The sequence below is a fragment of the Melanostigma gelatinosum genome (genome assembly GCF_949748355.1).
Source record: "Melanostigma gelatinosum genome assembly, chromosome: 23".
NCBI classification, from domain to species: domain Eukaryota; kingdom Metazoa; phylum Chordata; class Actinopteri; order Perciformes; family Zoarcidae; genus Melanostigma; species Melanostigma gelatinosum.
The window spans coordinates 13464045-13485617 of NC_136656.1; the positions used below are offsets into that span (position 1 = coordinate 13464045).

The 21573-nt window shown below is 42.9% G+C and overlaps 1 protein-coding gene across 2 annotated transcripts in view; it reads right to left on the bottom strand.

Moving 5' to 3' along the window:
- Positions 1 to 15134: 15134 nt before the first annotated feature.
- LOC306796659 (RAS guanyl-releasing protein 2-like) overlaps positions 15135 to 21573 on the bottom strand; it is a 32624-nt gene continuing 26185 nt past the window's right edge. For both annotated transcript variants that reach the window (XM_079295714.1, XM_079295713.1), the window contains 3 exons: positions 18529 to 18687; positions 17696 to 17758; positions 15135 to 16623 (listed from right to left, as the gene is read on the bottom strand). In XM_079295714.1, the coding sequence (XP_079151840.1) occupies positions 17700 to 17758; positions 18529 to 18687 (218 nt within the window). In that variant the 3' untranslated portion in view covers positions 15135 to 16623; positions 17696 to 17699. The remainder of the gene's footprint in view (positions 16624 to 17695; positions 17759 to 18528; positions 18688 to 21573) is intronic.

Here is a 21573-nt window from a genome sequence, read left to right on the forward strand (position 1 = left end):
GGGGATCGGCATTTCACCCCTACTACTCGCTCCATGAAATTTAAACTTACGGTCATCAAAAAGCAAGCCAACAAGTAACTAACAGTAGGGCAAGAGTTCTCAAAATTCAACTTCACTAAATAACACTGCTGTCTTATAACCTCAACTTCCTTGGTGATCCATTAATCGAGTCAGCTGCCGAAACGCTTTGCATGTATGAGCTGAAGGAGACACCAGCTGTGGAAGGAGTAGGGTTACATCAGTAAAGTATGATACTACTGTATCATTGGATCATCATCACTGCTGTGTAAACACCATTTCAATGCTGTAGCTGGTGAAGCTAATGTTGTCTACTTTATTCTTTCATATTGTTGAATACTGTTGGATAGTTTAGCATTGCATTATAACATACGATCATCAGATGCTTTGAATGTAAAATCTATTATAAGATAATTACAGTAGAATTAAAAAGTGTAGTATTCCTTTTGAAATGTGGAGTGGAGATATGAATTAAAATTAAGAGGAACTACTCAAGGAAAAGTATGTTTTATTGTATTAATTCAATCATCATTGCTCTGAAATCTCAGCAGTTGGATTGTTCTTTAACACAGCAAGTACGCAGTTGATGACTTAAAGTTAACTATGCTAAACCTCGGGTAATGTTTTAAGATGCTTCCCCTAATAGGCTCAATTCTGCTCTCATAAAAATCACACATATGCAGTGTTTATTGTTACCTCTGTATTTGGCGGAGAGGTATGAAGCACAGATCTTTCATCATTGCCTATTTCCACAGCTGGTTCACGACTCAATTACATCATTAACGCACCATATCAATTTATAGATTGATGGCAGTGGAAAGCCCAGAGGCGCTCAGGGATCAGGTTGAAGAAACAAAGATAAACATGAACAACTTGGTAGCATTTCTCGTAAATGAAGGTTGCGGGTGCCTTGTGGCTTATCGGCATCTATATTGTGAAACAGGTGGTAGTGATCAGGGGGGCATTTCTACGACAAAGACAAATGTTTTCTATGTGGTTTATGTGTGGAAGAGTCCCAGAGTGTAGGTTTTTGCATGTTTCAAAGTCAGGCAATGCATCAAATAGTATTTCATCAAGCTCACAGACAAGCCTCCAAGCAGTTGTTCATGGGCACCCTATGACATGTTGAACCCCCACCCCTTTGATGAGTGCGATTGCACCGCTGCACCTGGAATTCCTCTGTTTCTCTCTTCCCATGAAGCCCTGCCTCCACTGACAGGAGGTAAAATGTCACCTGGCTGACTTTACTCTGGCCTTGTGTCTGTTTCAACCCCAGCGGGAGGGATCGGGCTGAACGATTGGAAGGTGAAGAAGAAGTGAGCAAGTGTTCTTGGTGCTTTTCCATGAGCGATGACTTTTCTCATGCTCAAAGCAGCTCCAGAGGCCAGGTGCGTGTTTTGTCCCCCAGCTTTGGTTCTTTTAACAGTCTCTATTTGAATATGGGTGCAGAGAAAGAGAGGTGGAAGGAGAGCCTGCTATGGGCTGATGGGAGCAGACAGAGAGTACAGGGGTCTCTGTCAGACAGAGAGCCTCTCTCCTCTGCTTATCTCAAATTCTCTCTCTGTCTGATCACGAATGATAGCCCTGACTCAACTCCAGCAAAGAGGAGAAGCTGGACCCCCTCAGCCATCCTCATTGCATATACCCCCTCCTCTCTCATACTCTTCCCCGTCTCTCTCCCTCTCTTCCAAGCCATGCGACTCGGGGCGGCGTGCTGGCCTTTAAAAAGGCAAACTTCTAATCTGATAATTAACAATCTGCTAAATTTCTCAAAAGGAAAACAGTCATGAGAAATGTCTGCCTCATGCCCGTGAGTGGGATGACCTTTTGCTGAGGCTGGAATGGCAGGCGAAGGCTAGGCGACTCACTCAGAAGCATTTAATTAGCTCTGCTCACGGCTGTGTGCGCTGCCAATGAACAGAGGAGGGATGACGAGATGGGAGGAGAAGGGAGGAGGCAAGAGATAGTTGGGGTGCGATGGAGGCATGAGGAAGGAAAAACAGACATTTAGATATCTCCCGTTGAATTGTGAAAACACTATAGTTACTTCTTCTGCCCCCTTCTTTTGTTGCTCTTTGCCTTGTACCCAGGCTCTCCACACTGGCCTCAGCAGCAGCATCGGAATATTTCAGCCCTTTGGCATATGCAGCAGTGTTCCCTTGTATGTCGGTGTTCATCTGCTGTAAATAGAACAAAACTTCCAAAGCATTGAGAAATATTTTGGATACACTTTCTCTCTTTATTTTGAGGAGGCTCTTCTTTCATTTTTCATACAATCCCACTGTTGGAAGTGTGACTTGAAGAACCCCATGTCTTTATTCTGCTCTTTAATACACTTACACTCTTTGTCCTATGAGTGTTTGCACTGTAATAACTGATCATTCCACTTGTTTTGCTTCACTGCTTTATTGCTCCACACAACATGGAAATGTATTTCTCAAACCAAACAGAGCACACTGTCATAATGTCAAATGCAAACTGAGGCGTAGCAGTGATGTATTGGCAGAGAAACGGAATAATGAATCTCAGGAATCCATAAACAATACAGCCAGAGGAAACCAATGGAAGTCAATTCAACAAAGTCAATAAAGGATCATTATTCCACCTCATTTCAAGCACACGGACAAATGGAGGGTGAGATATTAGACACTGAGGCCCCAAGATGCAGCCAGAGCTAATGCACTTAAAGGGTTAATCACTGCATTTGTATGCAAATATGTATTAAAGTGTGTCTGCCCTTATGGGAGGGTTTAATGAAGGAATTGGGCCAAGGCAGTAGGTGACATTCAGCGCCTGTAACCTCAGCGGAAAGCTTCCCGCTATTTGTGAATGTTAATTGCTTTTCAGGCTGCGGCCGCCTCCCCGCTCTCCACCTGTCCCCCCGTCCCAATGCAACAGGGGACTCTCCCTGTCCTTTAAGCCAAAGCTGTTGTTTATAAGAGAGGAAATCCTCCCAGGAATAATGTTTGCTGTGTTGGATCATTACGCCAAAACTGACGCTGTGATAAAAGTGTCCCAGTGCAGAAGGTAAAAAAAGATATGCAGAAACGTATTATCGGATGTGTGACCCCTGTGCTGTTCGGGTGCACCTGTTGGAAAGAATGGAGTGGAATCTTCTCGTCTGCTCTCTCCTCCTCCTTTCTCTTTTTTCCACCAGGAGAAAAAGCAGTCTCAATTTGCACATCCAGTTGAACAGAAGGCTGATCTGTCCAAATGTAATTTAGTGTGAGATGATCCTGCAGAAGACAAACGAGACCATGCAGCCTCTGTTCATTTCCCCAAAAGTGCACACTGACAACAAGAGAGAGGAGAGGAGGTGAGGTGAGGAGAGAGGAGAAGGGGAGCGAAGATAGAAATCTTTCCATTTATGACAGGGAGCTTTGAATTGAGGTAATCCACAGAACTGTGAAAATGAAAACCCCATCTGTTAAAAGAAAACGCAAATAGACCTTTTTGATTCTGCTGCAGAAGGAAATTTTCCCAAATCAAAAGATTAGCAGTGATACCTGTGGATTATTTTTCACTTTTATGCTCAGTCTCCTCACTCTCCCTCTTTCTTTCTTTCTTTCTTTTGTTTTACTCTTAGTCCCTCCCTCTCTGGCTTCATCCAGATTTCTGTCAGGGTATTAAGATCGCTCTGTTTCAGAAAGGGAAGAAACGTTTGATACAAGCTCTGAAATCTACCTGTGATCTAAATTTGGCCTTTAACGCTGATATCGGGCACAATCCATGAGTATTTTTCTCAGCCTATTAGCAGGATTCACATCAGCAAATTAAATATGTAACATGGTAAATCAGGACTCAACATCTTCCTCTGGATTCAGGCCAAATCAGCATCTATATTTGTCACAGAAACGATTTGCTCTGAAACAAAAAGCATAAATAAATCCTGAAATGACCCCGGCTTGTGATTGGTTGAAAGTGACACGAAACATTTATGAATGCCATGAATCTGTGTTAAAACACTGAGCATTTAGTCTGGAGTGGTGTCTAATGGGCTTTGCTAAGTGGACAACATTGCGAAGTCTGTTTCATGGCTGTCACCTGCTACAGCTAACAGCCTCTCTCTTTTTTTATTTTGTGTGCGTTGCTTGCAGGCGCCCTCTTAGCTAGCGATATTCAAGCAAAAGCCATATAAATGCTAACAACGGCCCATTGATTTCCCTGTGTCTGTGTGTGTGGTCGTATCTGATACATCAATCTCATTAACATGGGGAGCTTAGGGCGAAGCCTCAGCTCGGAACAATGAGAGACGTAAATTCAAACTGTCTCCTCCTGCACACAATAATGCAGTGTCGTGAACAGCAGTGTCCGCTGTCTGCAATTATTTGACCCCATTAAAGCAGTAAACCTAAACAGTAGTAAACAGAGAAGAGGAGGGGGGGTGGAGGCACAAACACATCAAGCCTAACAACGTGGAGAAGGGTGTTTGTTAAAAAAAATAAAGGGGAGAAAGCAAGATGCTGCGAGTTGTGACATAGAGAAAGGGCACAGGGATCAGTGTGTGTATCTGTGTGTATCTGTGTGTGTGTGTGGGGGGGGGGGGGTGTCCTGCCGAAAACCTTTTCACACAGTATTGTGCCTAGAGAAGTAGTGGTTCTAGTGGGTTGTCAGGCCAGATACAGCTCCCAGCAAAGGAAAGTTGGATAAGGGGACATGATCGTAGTAGTTTGTGGAAAAGAGTCCCAATAACATTTGGAAACTAGAATGACCACTTGTAAGCCTGCACCTGTCCAAAAAATACCATCACTTATTAATCTGCTCCTATGAGACATTTGTGTGCAAATTAATCATTTATCGTTTATGGCCCCAAACCTGTTTTGATCACATTGCGCTTGACCCTTGATTTATGAATGAACTGATTTTATTTTGATGGTCAAAGTGGACATTTGTGCCAAATTTGAAGAGATTTGCTGATGGTGTCCCTGAGGTATCACTCGTTCACAAGAATGGGTCGGCTGTGAGATCAGAGTGAGACTGACACCCCGACATCATAACGCCTTCGGCCATGGCTGTCTGCTGCGTGAAGGCATATTGATGCACTTCAGAGCCACACAGCAGTCGTTAAGTACTGAAGGTACGGTTGCTGCCAAAGTGGACTTTTCATGATTTTGTAGAGAGTTTATGAAATTCGCCCAAAGAAGGATATTCTTAACCTAAAACTCATTTTATTGTCAGGAGCCTCTGAAAAGGCATTCGTGGCGAGTTGCACGAGACAGATGCACAGCAAAGTACACTCACACATCCTAAGTACACTCACACATCCTAAGTACACTCACACATCCTATCTCACGAGGATGTGTGAGTGTACTTTGCTGTGCAGAACCTCCTGACAATATAATGAGTTTTAGGTTCAGAATATCCTTCTTTGGGCGAATTTCGTAAACTCTAAATAATGAAAAGCTTGATAATGAAGACTAGTTTCCAGTGAAGCTGGCTGCTGGCTGTGGCAAAGTGGATACGAAGAGGAAAGCTCTATTGGACAGGTTTCTCATTAAGCAGAGAAGGGTTATATATAATTGGACTGTGCCAACATGGTTGATATTTCGCTTTTGGACTCTCTGGTTCACTAAAAGTTTGACTTTTACCCTGCTATCACGACAGTTTGTGATTGGTAAACAACGTGAGTTGATGTGGAGAAGTTGAACCTCAGTGAGCAAATCCACTGATGGCTGCAATTCCACTTGATCTTTTTAAGACATTTCGCTGGTATACATGCCGCTGTGACAGAACCTTGGGCCGCCATGTGACTTAATGTCTCCATTAAAAACCGAGACGCGTGAAAATGAGTCTCATGCAAATTATACATTTATTACATGTGACACGGTGCAAGATTGGTCTCATGAAGTCACAATCTGGGTCAAACTGTACAAACTGTATTTCTTAGGCATGTCAAGTGGTGCAGTGAATTCCAGATGCATCATGAAAAATGCAGAGACATGTCATTAAGTTGCGTCATCTGTCCGTGCTGCACTTTTTATAACTGGCAAAAACTAAAAACAAGCTTTGGCCATAGAGCTGGCAGTGCTGTGCATCGGGAAAAAACCCAAAGAAGAGGAGGAGGACATGTTTAAGGCATGCAAGGGAGTAATGCAGATGTTGAGGGTATTGATCACGCTGGCCCGCCAGGTAACACCAGCCATGTGTGTGTCACCATGGGTCGTAGCAACAGTTGCATTGTTCTGAATGTGAGCATTTTGGTAGGAGGAGCAATAAGGTAAATAAATAAATAATTGTGAATGATCCCAATCTTCAAAAAGCTAATATTTTTCTCAATATGTGCAAGTCAATTCCAACAGCTTTGGTTGTAAAGTCAGCCTCTGGCGTTGACTTCTGGCTTCGACAGCGTCCTTCCCCCGTCGTTCCCGCTGAATGTGGAGGACAAACGCGTGAAGGCACTCATAAGCCTTTTTAATCAGCGTGAGAGATGTGCCCACAAATCTGTTAACTCTGTCACTAATGGCTATTTTTCCTCATTAGGGAATGCTATCGCTCCTCTGCCTCGGCCACATGCAGGCGTGATCAATTCCTCTATCATTTAGGACCAGATCAATCTCACAGTCCCTCTTCCTTTTTCAACTTCAATATCTCCTCCTTCCATCAGGATGCGTTGCAGCATCGAATTAGTCCCTCAGCCGGGGGAGTGGAACTCGAGCAGGGGACCGGGTCTGTACGGTCAAGGTGGGCTCCTGTGGTATAGATCGGTCTTCATTAAATCAGCTAATCCCATATACCCACACAAAGCAGGAAGGACAGAGGGTTACGGGAAGTCTCTTGCTTGTTTCACAGTCGTTATTTTCGAGAGTTGAAGTGTTGTATTGTAACTTATTCTGTGCTCCTACTTCCCCTCAATGCCTCATATTAGTGATGGAGGCGGTTATCTGCTGCAACACTAACAACACAACGTGTTTCGTAGTTGCATTTTTGTCTGTTGATGTTATTGTCAGCCCAAAGGAACATATCTGCTGCTTCTGCACTGCAATCATCTTTTCGCCAATCAATACTTTTCATTATGGAGTTATTGAGTTCTTAATCTCAATTAACTTTAGGTTACAAGTGTAAAGTATGGTAAGATGATTTCATCTGTTTCCAATACAATTTAACTTGCAAATTAAATTAAATCAAATAAAAAACAACAACAAATCATCTTCTCCCACCGGCATGTAGAAAAAGAAAAGCGAAATGGGTAAAGACATCATGACAGTTTTAAGGTGGATGTTTCCTTTAAGATTTAGATGAAGTCTTATCCTTTTGTGTGAAAGTGAATGGAAGTATAGACGGGCAGGCTTTTAGCTGTGGCATTTGGGAACCATTGTTTCCTGGGCGTTTATCTCTGTTAGAAGGTCAATACAGCTATGAAAGCTTTAGAGACACATAACACACTTATAAAACCTGAGTGCCTTGCAGCGTAACAACAAAGCAAAAACTCAAAGCTCTGTATGGTAAGAGTAAAAGTTTCTTTTGGTTTTTGTTATGCGATATGATGCCAATTTCATCTAGAATGACAATTAGAGTTCTTGTTTTGATGGCGGTTTATTGAAGCTGATGTGATTATGACTTTCTCCCTTACAGCACAAAACCTGTTCATGATATACAACAAGCAGTCCTTTGAAATATTACACCTGATAACGCCAGCTTTCATTTTGTATTTCGTGGCTAATGCTGCTGAAAAGACTACAAAGGTGGCAGCTGGCAACAGATGAACAGTAAGCGATTTAAAAGAAAAAGAAGGAAAAAAAAGAATTGCCACCCCCCCCCCCCCCCTAACTTTGAGCAGGAGAGTATCGTAGGTTAGGACAAGCTGCCGTGCTCCTCACCATCCCACAGTAGTGTAGAGAGCGAGGTGAAGAGAGAGGAATTATTTATTAATAGTCGGTCTCCCCAATCCTCTGTAAAACATCCTGTTGAGCTCCCTGAGGTGAACGCTCAGCTTCAAAGCAATTAAAGCTGAGGCTATGAGAGTTGGTAGAGAGAGAGAGAGAAAGGCCTGGACAGCCACAAGCCCGTAGGTTTGGCTAGCTGCACGCTCAAATACTGTACATTCAGCTTTTATGCCCGGGAGGACAGGGGCCCTGAGCAGAATCACCTCCCCATGTCAGGGGTTCCTTGTCTGGGTTTAAAGCCCCTGCGAGCCTTGGGACAGGCCAGCACCTCTCTGGGGGATTATGTAACCATAATAAGTGAAAGCGGCGATCCTCTCCCTTTCTGTCCCTCTGAGTCATATTAAGACTTTGCAGAGAAAGGACCAAAGAAGAAGTCCTCTTCATGTCTGGTCGAACGTTTTGTCAAAAACCCTCCACACTTTGGAAAGATATTCAAATCAGGTGGTGTGGAGATGCTGAACTGCCCTTAGGTGTGAATGTGTACGGTGTATGTATGTTTATGTTTGCCCTGTGATACTCTGGTAACCCCTGCAGGGTGTTTACCTGCCCACTGCTGCATACTGGGACATGCTCTACCCCTCAACAGACTCCAAATTGGAATGATTAGCGTAACAAAAAGTATCCAACGTTGGCCGAAGGCAGCCAATCGCTATGAACGTCCCTCTCCATGAATCGAGAGAAGAGGGAATTTGGGTTGCTGAGTTTGAACTGCCATTTCTACATCACCTTATATTAGCTTGAAGAGGTACACCAGCCACTTCAATGAGATATATCCGTTTGATGAATCCCAACTTCACTTCATGCATGTTTTTGAAAACATATGCACATGTTAATTACTTTATAAATGAGAAATGGATACTTTCAAGCAGAGTTAACAGGCTCTTTTTCCCTCTAATCAGTTAAACAAACAGCTTGTACCATAGCCTTTCATGTTTCATGTTAGATAGGCGTCAATTATCAGAACAATACAATAAAAACTCTTGTGGTCCCGTCTTTAGGAATGACTGCTCTGAAGCATCACTCTTGTGCAGGAGCAGTCAGAAGCTTGCCATTCTACTCATGAAGCATAAACCTCATAAACCAGCACGAAGCAATGTTATGCCTATAACCATCAGCAAGTGCTGTTAGGCATCATAAAGGCAGTTTAAGTGGTCTTTAATAAAGGCAGCTTAAGTGGTCTTTAATAAAGGCAGCTTAAGTGGTCTTTAATAAAGGCAGGTTTTACATGCCTCGAAGGCATTTTCTCATAAAAACCTGAAAGGCTTTGGCAAGTCATTCTCTCACATGAGCTTGGAAAATCTTAGCATCCTCTTCTGACCACAATGACAACATCAAGATCTTTCCTTGAGGTTTTTTTTGTGCTTCCAAGAGCCTCATAACCCTCACATAATTGCCCTTGAATGAGGTTCTGTCCTGGTATACCCTGTTGCCCCTCCATTGTCTTCTCATTTCTCTTTCCAATCCTCTCATGTCACTCGCCATCTTCCTTTTAATGTCGTGAGCTTAATTTGATCAGAGGGGGAAAACGGGAGGATGAGAGGACCTGCGAATGACTTATGAGTGCTCCCTCCTTGAAATTGAGGCATTATGATACGTATATTAGTTCCACCGCATTGCCATTCTGTGCCCGTCGTCAAGGTGGGTTATGCAACTGAACAGGCGGAGACAAAGCAACTATTTTGGGCGGAAAGGCTGTATTTTCCTCAGAGGCTCAAAGGAGAAGAAGCCTTGTCTCCAGGACAAAAAAGATAATCAAAGGACAAAAAAAAAGACCTGAAGTGTCGAAGAGTACAGGAGGTGTTGAAGAAGACAATGATTTGCAAGTAACTGGAGGGGAAACTGAGTACACATCATGCCATCCATTTTGTGTTTATTCAGGTCCAGGTATCAGTGGCAGCAGGTTTAGAGGTCCTCCAGCGCTTCCCCCTGGACAGACTATAAGACAATGGGCACAGACATGCAGAAGGCCCCACCACAACTCTTACATAGGCGCAAGACTCATAGACTTTATAGTTGTTTGTTTATGTAGTTGAGTCTCTTTGTAGTCATTTTAAGTCTCTTTGTAGTTGCTATGTTTCTCTTTGTAGTCATTTTGAGTCGCTTTGTAGTTACTTTGTGTCTATTTGTAGTCATTTTGTAATAATTGTATTCTGTGTCTCTTTGCAGCTGATTTGCAATTGCTTTGGTCTCAGTGTATTCTTGAGTGTCTCTGTACTGGTCTTGTATTTCTTTGTGATCATTTTGAGTCTCCTCTTGCTTGGTTTGTCTCTTTAACTTACATTTTGTTGGTGAAGGTCAGGAGTACCCCTGACATGTTGGGCCCCTGGGCCTGTGCCCAGTAGGCCCAAGCCAGACAAGATATTTAATCCCTCCTGTGTTCTCTGGGTCTGCCCCAGGTCTCCTTTCAATTGGACGTGCCTGACCATACTGACACAAGGGGGCTTTCAGGAGGCAGCCAATCATTTGCCTCAACCAACTTCCAGACGCTCTGTGTAGCACGCTCATTTAGACTTCTCGGTGCCACAGTCTCATGCTGTCTCTCACTCATGAGCACTGTCCGAGACCTAGGAAAAGACATGAAACCAACACTGCCCACCACCATCCCATTTCCGCTGCAGTGATTTTTAACTAACCCAGTGACCTCTGCCAGAGAGACAGGCCATGTCTCCATGGCCACTCTGCCAGTGCACTCATTGCACATCATCGGAGTCTTCCACGAGGCTAGACGGGCAACATTTCACAATACAAACACGCTAGCTTGACAGCTGTGAGTACTGTAAGAAGTTTTCTCTCATGTGAATGAGACATGAGGTAGTTGGATGCAGTTAGCGTGACAACGATGCGCCGCGCTCCTCTCTTGGTTGATTGCGTGCAGCGTAATGTCTCAGGGAGACATCAATTATTGTTTCAATGTATGTTTTAAATCTCCTTTACTTCTTACGACTGAATTTTATTTCTTACACTGTTTCTTTAATTGTTTTGAAATCTCCTTTTCTTTTGCCTTATGTTTTGATGCTTTTAATGGTTTTATGTGAAGCACTTTGAATTACCTTGTTGTTGAAATGTGCTATACAAATAAACTTGCCTTGCCTTGCCTTGCCTCTTCTCCATAGTTGCCTACCCCAGCTTTAAGTCTGGAATTGATGAATCAGTACAGAATCTTTCAACATGATTCATTTATATTGTATGAATTATTATATCATTTATTTTTTCAAATCTCTGAGTGTCTCTTTCTGTATGTATTAGTCCTCGTATCACTGGAAATGATAGCAGTCCTCTCAGATCTTCATGTTAAAGTTCTTGGTGTTTTGTGTAAATTTGTATTCAAATAACAAAAGTTTAGATGATCAAAAGGTAAAAAAGGCCAAAAGGTACCAAGCATCGTAAAAACTAGACATGAATAAGAACCCCCAGTCATAAACAGTGGACAGTGTATCCTCCACACATACATCCTGAAACCAACATCAAAAAACGAATGAGTGAATGACGCAACGCTAAAAAAACACAGGATTGTTGAGGTGCTCTGGACTAAAAGACTATTTGACGCGTTCAGTGTTGAAATATAGCTCACCTTTCAGCGACATGACAGCCTGCATTTAGAGAGAGCTCTGTATCGCATTAATTTATGCATGCATACTTTTATAGCCTATCATACCTGCGCATTCATGAATACCTCAAAGAAGGAGCGTCATATGCATCAAAGCCCTGGTTTAAATCCTCAAATAACTCAGAGAATGAAAGGCAAAATGACTGTGAAGTAAGCACAGGCATATGCTTGTATGTCTTTTTTAAATATTTCCAGGGAACTCTTGTCAATGGTGACCTGGCCGCACAGGTTGTACAAAGATAAGTGTGAGGATCACAAGATGCAATCTACAGGTCCATCACTTCAAACACATATGCTCCTTTCCTCACCCTGTTTGCTCCTCCTGGACCTGCAGCCTAAGGAATATTAAATGTCAGCCGTGTCGCCTGCAGATGCTCTGCCATTGATTTTGTGTCAAGGTATTTGGTATAAGTAAGTACACGCGTTGGTTACCGTCTCCTCTTCATTTCAGGAAGTGATTCAAAAAGCCTTATAGTATTGAAACCACAGTATTAAGTCGGATGATTAAAGTGCTTTTTAAACTTTTTTTTAGCATTTCACAGTAGAGCCAGCAGGTCCGGGCCACATCCCACTGGGTTTCCTCGGCATAAGTTTTCTTGAAGCAATATTCATCATAACTGATTCAACTCTAATGAGGATTCCAACCCCCTATAGTGCCGAGTGCTTCACCGGAGCCAGCAATGAGCGTAATGCAATTAAGGCCGCACCCGTCTCATGGAGCTCCTTCGACTTTGCGAGAGCCTGTTGGTGGAGCAGCTTCTTAAATGTGGACAAAGCCAGATTAGCAACATTTGAGTGCTTCCATTGGAGCCCATTTGACTTGTTTATACCTGCCACCAACTTGGTTTATGACGGTTTGAATTTTCGCTCGAAACGGAGGTGTCAAAAAAACAACCATACCACATCTGAGAATCTGCAAGCGAACTGTTGCGGCTGCAGTGGTCTTCCTCAGTGAGCCTCTGTGTGTGGGCGAAAGAGAGAGAGACCTGTCAGCTTATGAAAAACAACCATGAAGCAACATTTGATTTGATTTACAGTGCGTCTCTGCTTGTGCGTATGCAGGGGTTTGACTTTATGAGAAGTAAGATATAAACGTAGCGCTGTTATCTGCATTGTGATCCACCATAAACCCTGACAGGGGGCTTTGTGTTCTGCCACATCACTGGCAGCCTTCCCACCTTAATCCTGCCTCGGCACGGGCCCTCCAATCAACAGCTCGACATTGCCACCAAGTGGTAGACATCGCCCATGACCCCACTTTGGTGTGAGGTTAACAGCTCCAGATGCTTGCAGTCAGTGCACCACAAGGAGACAGCATTGCAGATGCAGGTGTCATGGTGGGTTCAAAAAGATGAGCAGACGTCAGATCATAGCAGAACTTGGCGGAGGTCCCAGTTTTTGATGAGCGGACAACAAATCAATAATCCGTTCATTAGCCTTACATGAGGAAATCTAGGAGGGGTCTGCTGCTCAAACAAATCAATATTGCATTCAGTTACTCAATGTGAAAAATCCTTTTTTCTCCACCAATAACCTTTTAAGTGTATCTATAGCTTCTAAAATGCATACCTGCCAATATCTCTGGCACAAATAGCCCATCATTGTGATGTGCATTGCAATCTAATTGCACAGGACTATAGACCATCTATTGAGCAGGCAAAGGGCATCTTTGTGTTTCAACTGTCAGGCCCCCAAATCTTTCCTTTCCTTGCGATCAAGGTCGCAGTGTGAGAGTGCTAACAACACATATTCCTCTCCTGTCCTCATTACTAATTAGCTGCCGCGCTATTCAACTTCCCTCATTTCAGACTTTTCGATCAATATCACATCGGCTGCCCGCTAAATGGCCATGCTGCTAGGAGGGCTTTTCTACAGTTGAATGGGAGGTATCAATCACTGGGCCTAAAAGAGACATTCAATGATGTTGAAACAATGACCACACACACACACACACTTTAAGGCGCAATTGCACAGGCTTTGGAGGGAAAGTGGCAGTGGAGAAATGTGGAGACTGATATTTCAAAGAGGATAATATGTTAGAGTGTCAGGTTTACGACACGAGACCCGCTTCTTTTTGTCTACCCTGTATCGACCGCTATTGAGGCAAAGACACAAGTCTGGAAATCTTGACTTGATTGCTTGCAGACATTGCCTAGCATGTCTCCTGTCTGTTTGTGTGGAGTCTGCATCCTCTTCCTTTGCATCTCCTTCCCATGTGGATGGTACTTCCTTGTCTGTTTGTCTATAATGGACCCAGTATTTTGGCCGCTGCGTGAAATGAATAAATCACAGTTGCATGACCACACGGTTACCATTGAATGCATATATGTGTCCGACCGAGGTCGATAGGCCAAGTTATGAACACGTCACCTCTGCAGTTCACCATTGTTGGAGGACACATGAGAGCTTTAGCGGTATCACAGCACTGGATGAGATATGAGCCGACTTGAAGGCTGGATATAGCCAGATCGATGTCCTCCCATTGAACGCAACATTCAGAGCGGGAGCCAGGCAATCAGAGGCCCAGACTGACTTCATCCCTGATAGTAATTAGATGTGGCACCTACTGCAATGGCTCTTTCGGGGCTGGTTATTAATGTCTATAACAGACAGTCAGAGGACACTGGATCATGGTCACATGAAGGATGGCAGCAGTGTGTGGTGGCAGTTGTAGAATCGATTTCAACATCTGGGATGAGTGTGTTTTGGGAGGGGATGTGGTTAGAGATTTTTTGTTGTGTCGCAACTGCTGCGAAACTGCTCCGTTGGAAAGGAAAGGCAAGGCAAGTTTATTTGTATAGCACATTTCACCAACAAGGTAATTCAAAGTGCTTCACATAAAACCATTAAAAGCATCAAAACATAAGGCAAAAGAAAAGGAGATTTCAAAAACAATTAAAAAACAGTGTAAGAAATAAAATGCAGTTGTAAAATGCAGAAATGCAGGAAATTGATTAATATATTAATTGAACGTGGTTCAATTAAAGGCAGCAGCAAACAGAAAAGTCTTCAATCTTGATTTAAATGAGCTGAGGGTCTCAGCAGACCTGCAGCTTTCTGGGACTTTGTTCCAGATATGTGGAGCAGAAAAACTGGACGCTGCTTCTCCAAGGGCGGAGTAACGAATTGATGAAAACGTGGTTGCATCAATAAGTTACAGTGTGCTACTGTATTAGTCGTATTCTAATGGGCTGTTTTCTATTAAATGTGGCAAAACATTCTGCTGTTCAGCAATATTGCAGTTTAAGTGCCACCTGCATCATCTCACACACCTGCCTCAGTGTTTATTAATGTTTTATTCAACTCTTTTGAATTGTGCCTTCAATGCAGGGATTTTTCAGGTTGAGTTTTAATGAAGGTTATAATTACCTAAGATTTGCTACGTTTTCCCAACCCAGAGAATAATTCTAAAACATGAAAAATTGCCCACAAAATTGCCGGCTTTTATCTGGGATTACCAGTATTAACCGAAATGCAAGTAAGTACCTGTATTCATAGATCAAAGCAGCTTCTGAAAGCTGAAATGATCCTCTGCGAAAGTGGAAGTGAGGAGAAATCCATGTGAATTCAACTTTTGATCCATAAGAACACAAGTGTCCAATTTCAGAGAGACAAGACAACATATATGAGTGACGCCTGCTGCATTTAATACTGGGGGATCGTCAGAGGACAACAAGGAGTAGCATGACATCAGTCTGAAAGATTCATTCACAGAATGACAACAAACATCTTTGGTCAGGCAGGCAGTGACGCAGACGGAACGTAATCGATTTATTCATACAGAAAAATAAATACCAGCATCTGAGGAGTCTCATTCAATGACGAAACCAGCACTTAACAATAGGACACGCGAAGTCTGAATTCATCTCTCCACAAGCACAAAGCAACTCCTCTGCCTGGATTTTCAACACTTCATGTTTCCCAAATAAAAGATAACTTGGCGTGCTACATGAACATATAAAATAAATCCTCCAGTCTGGCCAGAGAACAGAGGCATGAAGGGAGAAGCATGCAGGATAGAAACGGCAAATTACAACTGGCATCAAAACAGATTCTCAGGGAGACAATATAAGATTTATACACTGCTGTCAAATGAAAAAGTTTCATTAAGCCAGTATTGTTCTTCAGATCGCTTTATTCTTACTGACGCTCTCAGAACTCAGATGCTCAAACTAAAACTGACGGAGGACTCGGTGGCGAGTTAGCCAGCCTCCTGCTTTCATGCAGTCTTTATTGGGGGAAACAAGGTCTTCATCTGACAGCAGCATTTCACTGTTAGTGCTACATTCACTGTACTGCAAGAGGACGGACCATCTATCAGTGCACTGGTACAAGCCAGTAGTGTATACTGACAACAACACCACAGCAATAACTATAGGACAGCTACTGATATTCAGGTAAACATGACAGCATTGTTCAAAGTCCATCCTAATTATGATTGTCCACGCAGTCATTTCAGCCGTTTCCTTTGTTGGGAAAATGGTTGCTTTTGTCATCGTGCATCAGACGGGCACCACGAATCAACACTATTTCATCTGACATCAAAATTGGTCCTATTATTGGTACATTGAAATGTATTTCAAAACAAGATGATAAACAACAAAAAGCAGAGCTTCTCAGACGAAGAGGACAGTAGCTTTGTTTGGGCGGCAGGTTTACATTCTTGGCATAACAGCACCTCCTTTATGGTCGAAAGAAAGGAAGAAAAAAGAAGAAAAACAGAGAGACATTCCAATTTGCAGCAAAGTGCGCTCAAATTATAAACTCGATTGACTTTAACGTTCCAGCAAGAAAATACAATTTTGTGGATTTTTTCTTTTTTTAAATACACAGTTGGTTTTACAGTAACGCTCTTGGGCCGAGACACAATCAAAATGGTGACATAGAAATGATCCAAAGACATTCCATTCACATCGGTCGTCACGTTCCTGTGAGTTGACTGTTGCAGTGTGTGTCCACTGTGTGGCAGCATGTAGGTGTCCTGGCTCCTGCTCAGTGCAATGTCTCAGCAGTGTTGAGGGTTGTAAAACTGACATACTGTAGCACATTCTGTGTCTGGCTCCCCGTCCGACAGTCGCTGATTTGGCTTCTTGCACGCCAACCGTGGGAGGGATTCTAAAATAGAGAGACTGTCACTTGCCTGCTCATCAAAATCGACTGAAGTTCAAGGCCCCTGCAAGAATTGTGACTTTTACGACCCAGTAGGACGGGATCAAATGCTGAAAGAGTGGAAGTGAAGATACAGCAGCACTGTGATAATAACAGTGTATAATGGCAGTGTCCTGTACGAGGGGCCCAGCGTTCACTGTGTGTTGTGCGGATCTCAATAAATTGGTTCAGAAATATGCACCAATTAATATCAACTGAAATAATGATGGGCCTTAAGGTAGAAACTATTATATTATTTGCCTGTGTTAGATATAGTTGTATTATTTCAGGTGACACACATTCTTGAAAACATTTGTTTAAACAAATTGCCACAAACTAACTGGTCTTTAATGCCTCAGGGACCCGAGACTTGTTTTATTTTTCAGTCTGTCATTTGCCAAATTATGCAATGACTTTAATAATGAATATAATAAAGAAAGAAATAAATCTTTGATTGATCTCATAATGATATGCAATCTGTGATGCAGAGTTATTCGTATGCATTGCTCTGTACTTAAAGGTCACGCGTCAAAGAGGTAGCGAGATGACATCAAGGTATTTCCTGTGCTGCTGTACTTTCATGATCATTTTATCGATTCGATTACAGAGGGTCAGATCTTAAAAGAATAGGTCAACATTTCAGGGAAATACGCTTATTTACTTTTTTATCTCCATATCTGGAATATTTTGGCTTCACTTCTCCATCCAGCGGTCGGTTAGCTGAGCATAAAGATGGAAACAACGGGTAACAGCTGGCGTAGCTCTGTCCAAAGGTAACTACATCTGATTACCAGCACCTCTAAAGCTCACTGATAATATGCCAGGGTTACTTACCCGACTATTTGCTCATTCTCTTTGCATTCCAGATCTTAACATTACACTGACTCCATAATTAGTATTAACTACAAACAATACACAAGAACATTTTACACTAAAGGCACACCAACAATGTCAGTAACAATCATAGTTGGAATGCAGTGAAAGGCGTGAGAATAGGAAGACTTTTCTTTCGCAGCCTATAAGTGAACGTCTCTCTCACCTGGTTATAGGTGGACATCAAACACTCCTTCCTCCAGTGTCTCTATGTCCTCTTCAGCAATAACTAATGAAACAGAGAAGGTCAGGGTATAAGAAAATGAGGAATAGATTGGTAAATCAGCTGAAAATGCCTAAATAATACCCAAACGTGAATGAAAACGTGTGGCCTTCATCTGTTTACGATGCCAATTCATTAGTCTTGCAGCGTTGTCTGGCCCATCGATCAAGCCGGTTCACACTGATGGAAAACAAAGCCGGGCAGGGCACCACTTTTGCGAACGTCTGATGAGAACACTGCCTCTGTGAGTCATTGGCCTTGCTGTGGTGGGTCAATCACATTTCCCTTGCAAATGATCCTCGCTTGTCGGAGAATATCTTCCAAATGTCAGAGCTCCATATGCCCGGAGGAAGAAAAAAAGCAGCCTTCAAAAAGTGGAGGCGCTGCCGTGCTAAAAATCGCTCTACTCGAGGATGAAAAGAACATTCGATTTTTCTACCGGTGTTTTTGCACATTTAAGGGAGTTAGGGTGTTAAGAGTGTATACTGTGTCTTTCCTAAAACTGACAGAGATCATGAAACTATTTCATGTTGCACGTGTCTAAAAAGTACCATTAATCTGTCTTAATGCAAAATTGACCATGAAACCAAAAACACATGCATGTGATGGGCAACATCCCCTTTTGTATAAAATAAATATACTGTATATATATATATATATATATATATATATATATATATATATATATATATATATATATATATATATATATATATATATATATATATATATATATATGTACATAAAACATCATTTTCTGTTGATATGACAACCACCTGTGTTCTGCAGGCTGGGTGGGGTGTTGGCAGGTGGAGGGAAGCTGTAGGATCTGGCCTGGAGGGCCGGCGGCGTCTCGTGGCTGATGCTCTTTGTCCTCTTCCGGCACTCGACGGCCAGTCGGCTTCGGCAGGCCTTGTGGCAGTTCACTCCGCAGGCTGGCGCCGGAGCGTTCATGTGGCGGGAGAAGGACAGCGGTAAAGGAGAGGAGGACAGGGAGGGAGAGTCGCCGAGAGAGGAGGCGAGATGGGAAGAAGAAAGGGCAAGGCCAGGAGCGAGGGGAGAGAGGGGAGAGAGGGGAGAGAGGGGAGCGGGGGGAGGAGAGCGGGAGAGGGTCAGACAGAAACATCGGGGCGAACGGAAGAGCCAGTGGTGACAGGAAAGTACCTCTACACGGCATGCACACACACGAACACTGGCACATACACACGCTGAGGCCGACCGTGCCTGACAACAACTCTGTCAACCAGCGGGAGTCTAAGAGGAGAGCAGCCATGGGTCATTGAGCAAGGCATTATGAAAGCATGAGAGTGAAAGAAGCTACACACACACACACCGTTGTGTAGTTCTGTCATAACCAACATTTCCTCTCTCGTTGACACCACTGCGAAAGATTTTCAACAACATTTAGAGTTACTACGAGGAACTTTTAACTGTTTTTGGAACAGTCTTAGTTTAACCCTATAAAAGAAACCATTAGTGAGAAACGTGGCTATTTCTATATTCATATTATTCATGCTTGTAATAGGTGCCAACATGTCCGATTCAGGGACCCCTGGAGGGAAGGGAGGCACGGTAGAACTAGAACCGGGGCGAGGTGGACGTTATTATAACCTTGGCAGCCACCTGCTCAGTGTCCATATAACACCCACCAAAGCTCGAATCAGCCTAAACATGTCCTCAACAAGGGTTCGGGGTAGGCTTACAGGAATAGTTTGACATTTTGCAAATTACACGTACTTGTTTTCTTGCTGAGAGCTACACGAGAAGATCGATTCCACCGTCAAATAAATATCAAGCTGTAGAACGAGCAGCTGGTAAGCACACTAGTTTAGCATAAAGCCATGGTTCTGCACAGCAGGGTCACATTTAACAGGCAAATATGAAAGTGGTATGGATTATCTCTCAGTCAGACGGTGAATACCCCGGAAATATGGAGCTATTCCTTGCAAGAGGATGAGACTGTGATATAATAGAACAATGGCATTGTGACAACACACCCATCCATACTGAGATGCCTTTCATATCGAAGTATAATATCTAAAGTCTACCTCCACAAAACACATTCAACTCCAGACACACACACACACACACACACACACACATTCAGAGGTGTCAACACACTCAGCTCCTGCATTGTGAAGGGTGATTCATTTTAATTATGTCCCTGCCGCTCTCTCTGCCTCCCTGAGTACGGGCTAACAATGGTAATGGGGATGAATGGCGAGGGCTCTCTCTCAGTGACTTCCTCTGGTCACTGGAACAAGCCAGAATACTCCCAGTCAGACTCTGAGACGTACACTGAGAGGAGGTGGGAGGGTGTGGTGTTTGGGGGCCATCGTGTGTTTATGCACAAAGTGCTTGTGTTTGCTCTCTTTTCACCTCCCTGCTATTTTTCACTACTTGTGTCTCCACTGCAGCAATCGTGTAAGCATGTCTTTCTTCTGATAACTGAGGTCCTGGCAACAGAAAAACTCAAAATAAAGACCAAAAACAAAGCACCACTGGGTTGAAGCAGAACATATCTTGGGAATTCAGAAATTAGGCGATGATGAAATGAGAATCTCTTGTTTCCCACACAACACTGCAAGACCTCAAAGGCCCCAAGGAGCATTCATTGCTCTCGTTGCAACTGAAATGTTTTCAAGCTTTTCAATGAGCGTTAGTCAACCTGAGATGAATCTGAGTAATTGGGGAAGGAGTTCATGTTGAGAATAAAAATGGAGAAGTGAGATTTGGTCATTGAATTGCTTGTATTTCAAGAGAAGAAGGAGGAGGTGGTGAATACACAACATCCTACACATGTAGGTCCTGTTTCTCAGGGTCTCTTCGATGGCTACAGTCATACTCATGTTGAAGAGTCACTAGTTATGTGTAACAGCGTTATGTCATTAAATTACAAAATAAATGTAATTGTAATCCATTACAGTTCCTGAAAAATGTTGGAGTTTACATCCCATGTTATTGTCTGAGGTACAGAGCTTTATCTTCAGAATATACCGTTCATTCTGTTGCTCTGCAACACTATCAAGAGCAGGATGGCTGACAGGGAGCTGTCTCTGCATGCGTCCAGACAGGCTCCATTTACTTGGCAGTACGTGCTCAGATTTTGCCATTAAAGTCAATGTGTGTTGCTCTCAGGAGCCTGAGTCTGACATCTTTCAGTGCTGGAAATTCAACATTCTTTTCCTTCTGAAATCAGAAAAGACTCCAATATTACTGTACAGTGTAAAGCTTGACCAGCGGTAAAACATCAAAATGCTCCATGTCAAACCTGCGGAAACATCTAACTTTATTTCCCTGTTGAAAACATTTGGTAGGAAACTGATCAAATGCAACAAGTTACATTACATCAGTCATCTGTAACCTATTTCATTTCTAAAGTAACTTTCCCTACACTACTACCTTTTAACTTCTTCCACTAAATGAGAAACCAACGAACAAAGGAAGCTGGGACACACACACACACCACACACACACACACACACACACACACACACACACACACACACACACACACACAGCCTTGTGCTATAAACAGCCATTGAAACTAATTTGTTGACTAATTGACACAGCAATGAAATGCTGCCAGTAAAATGTGTGCCCACTCTAACGTCTCCTATTAATAAAGCTGAGCTGTAGTAATCACTTCTCGAAAGGCTCCGGCAGATGGAAACTTACATTAGTTGCATCTTACATTTGGCATCGTTTCCAAACTTTTTGCTTGACATCTGGGTGGGAACATATGCGCTGCCAGTTATTTAGTGCACCTAACGTCTGCAGATGATCACTACTGTGTTGATGACATTTACTCAGCACTTCAG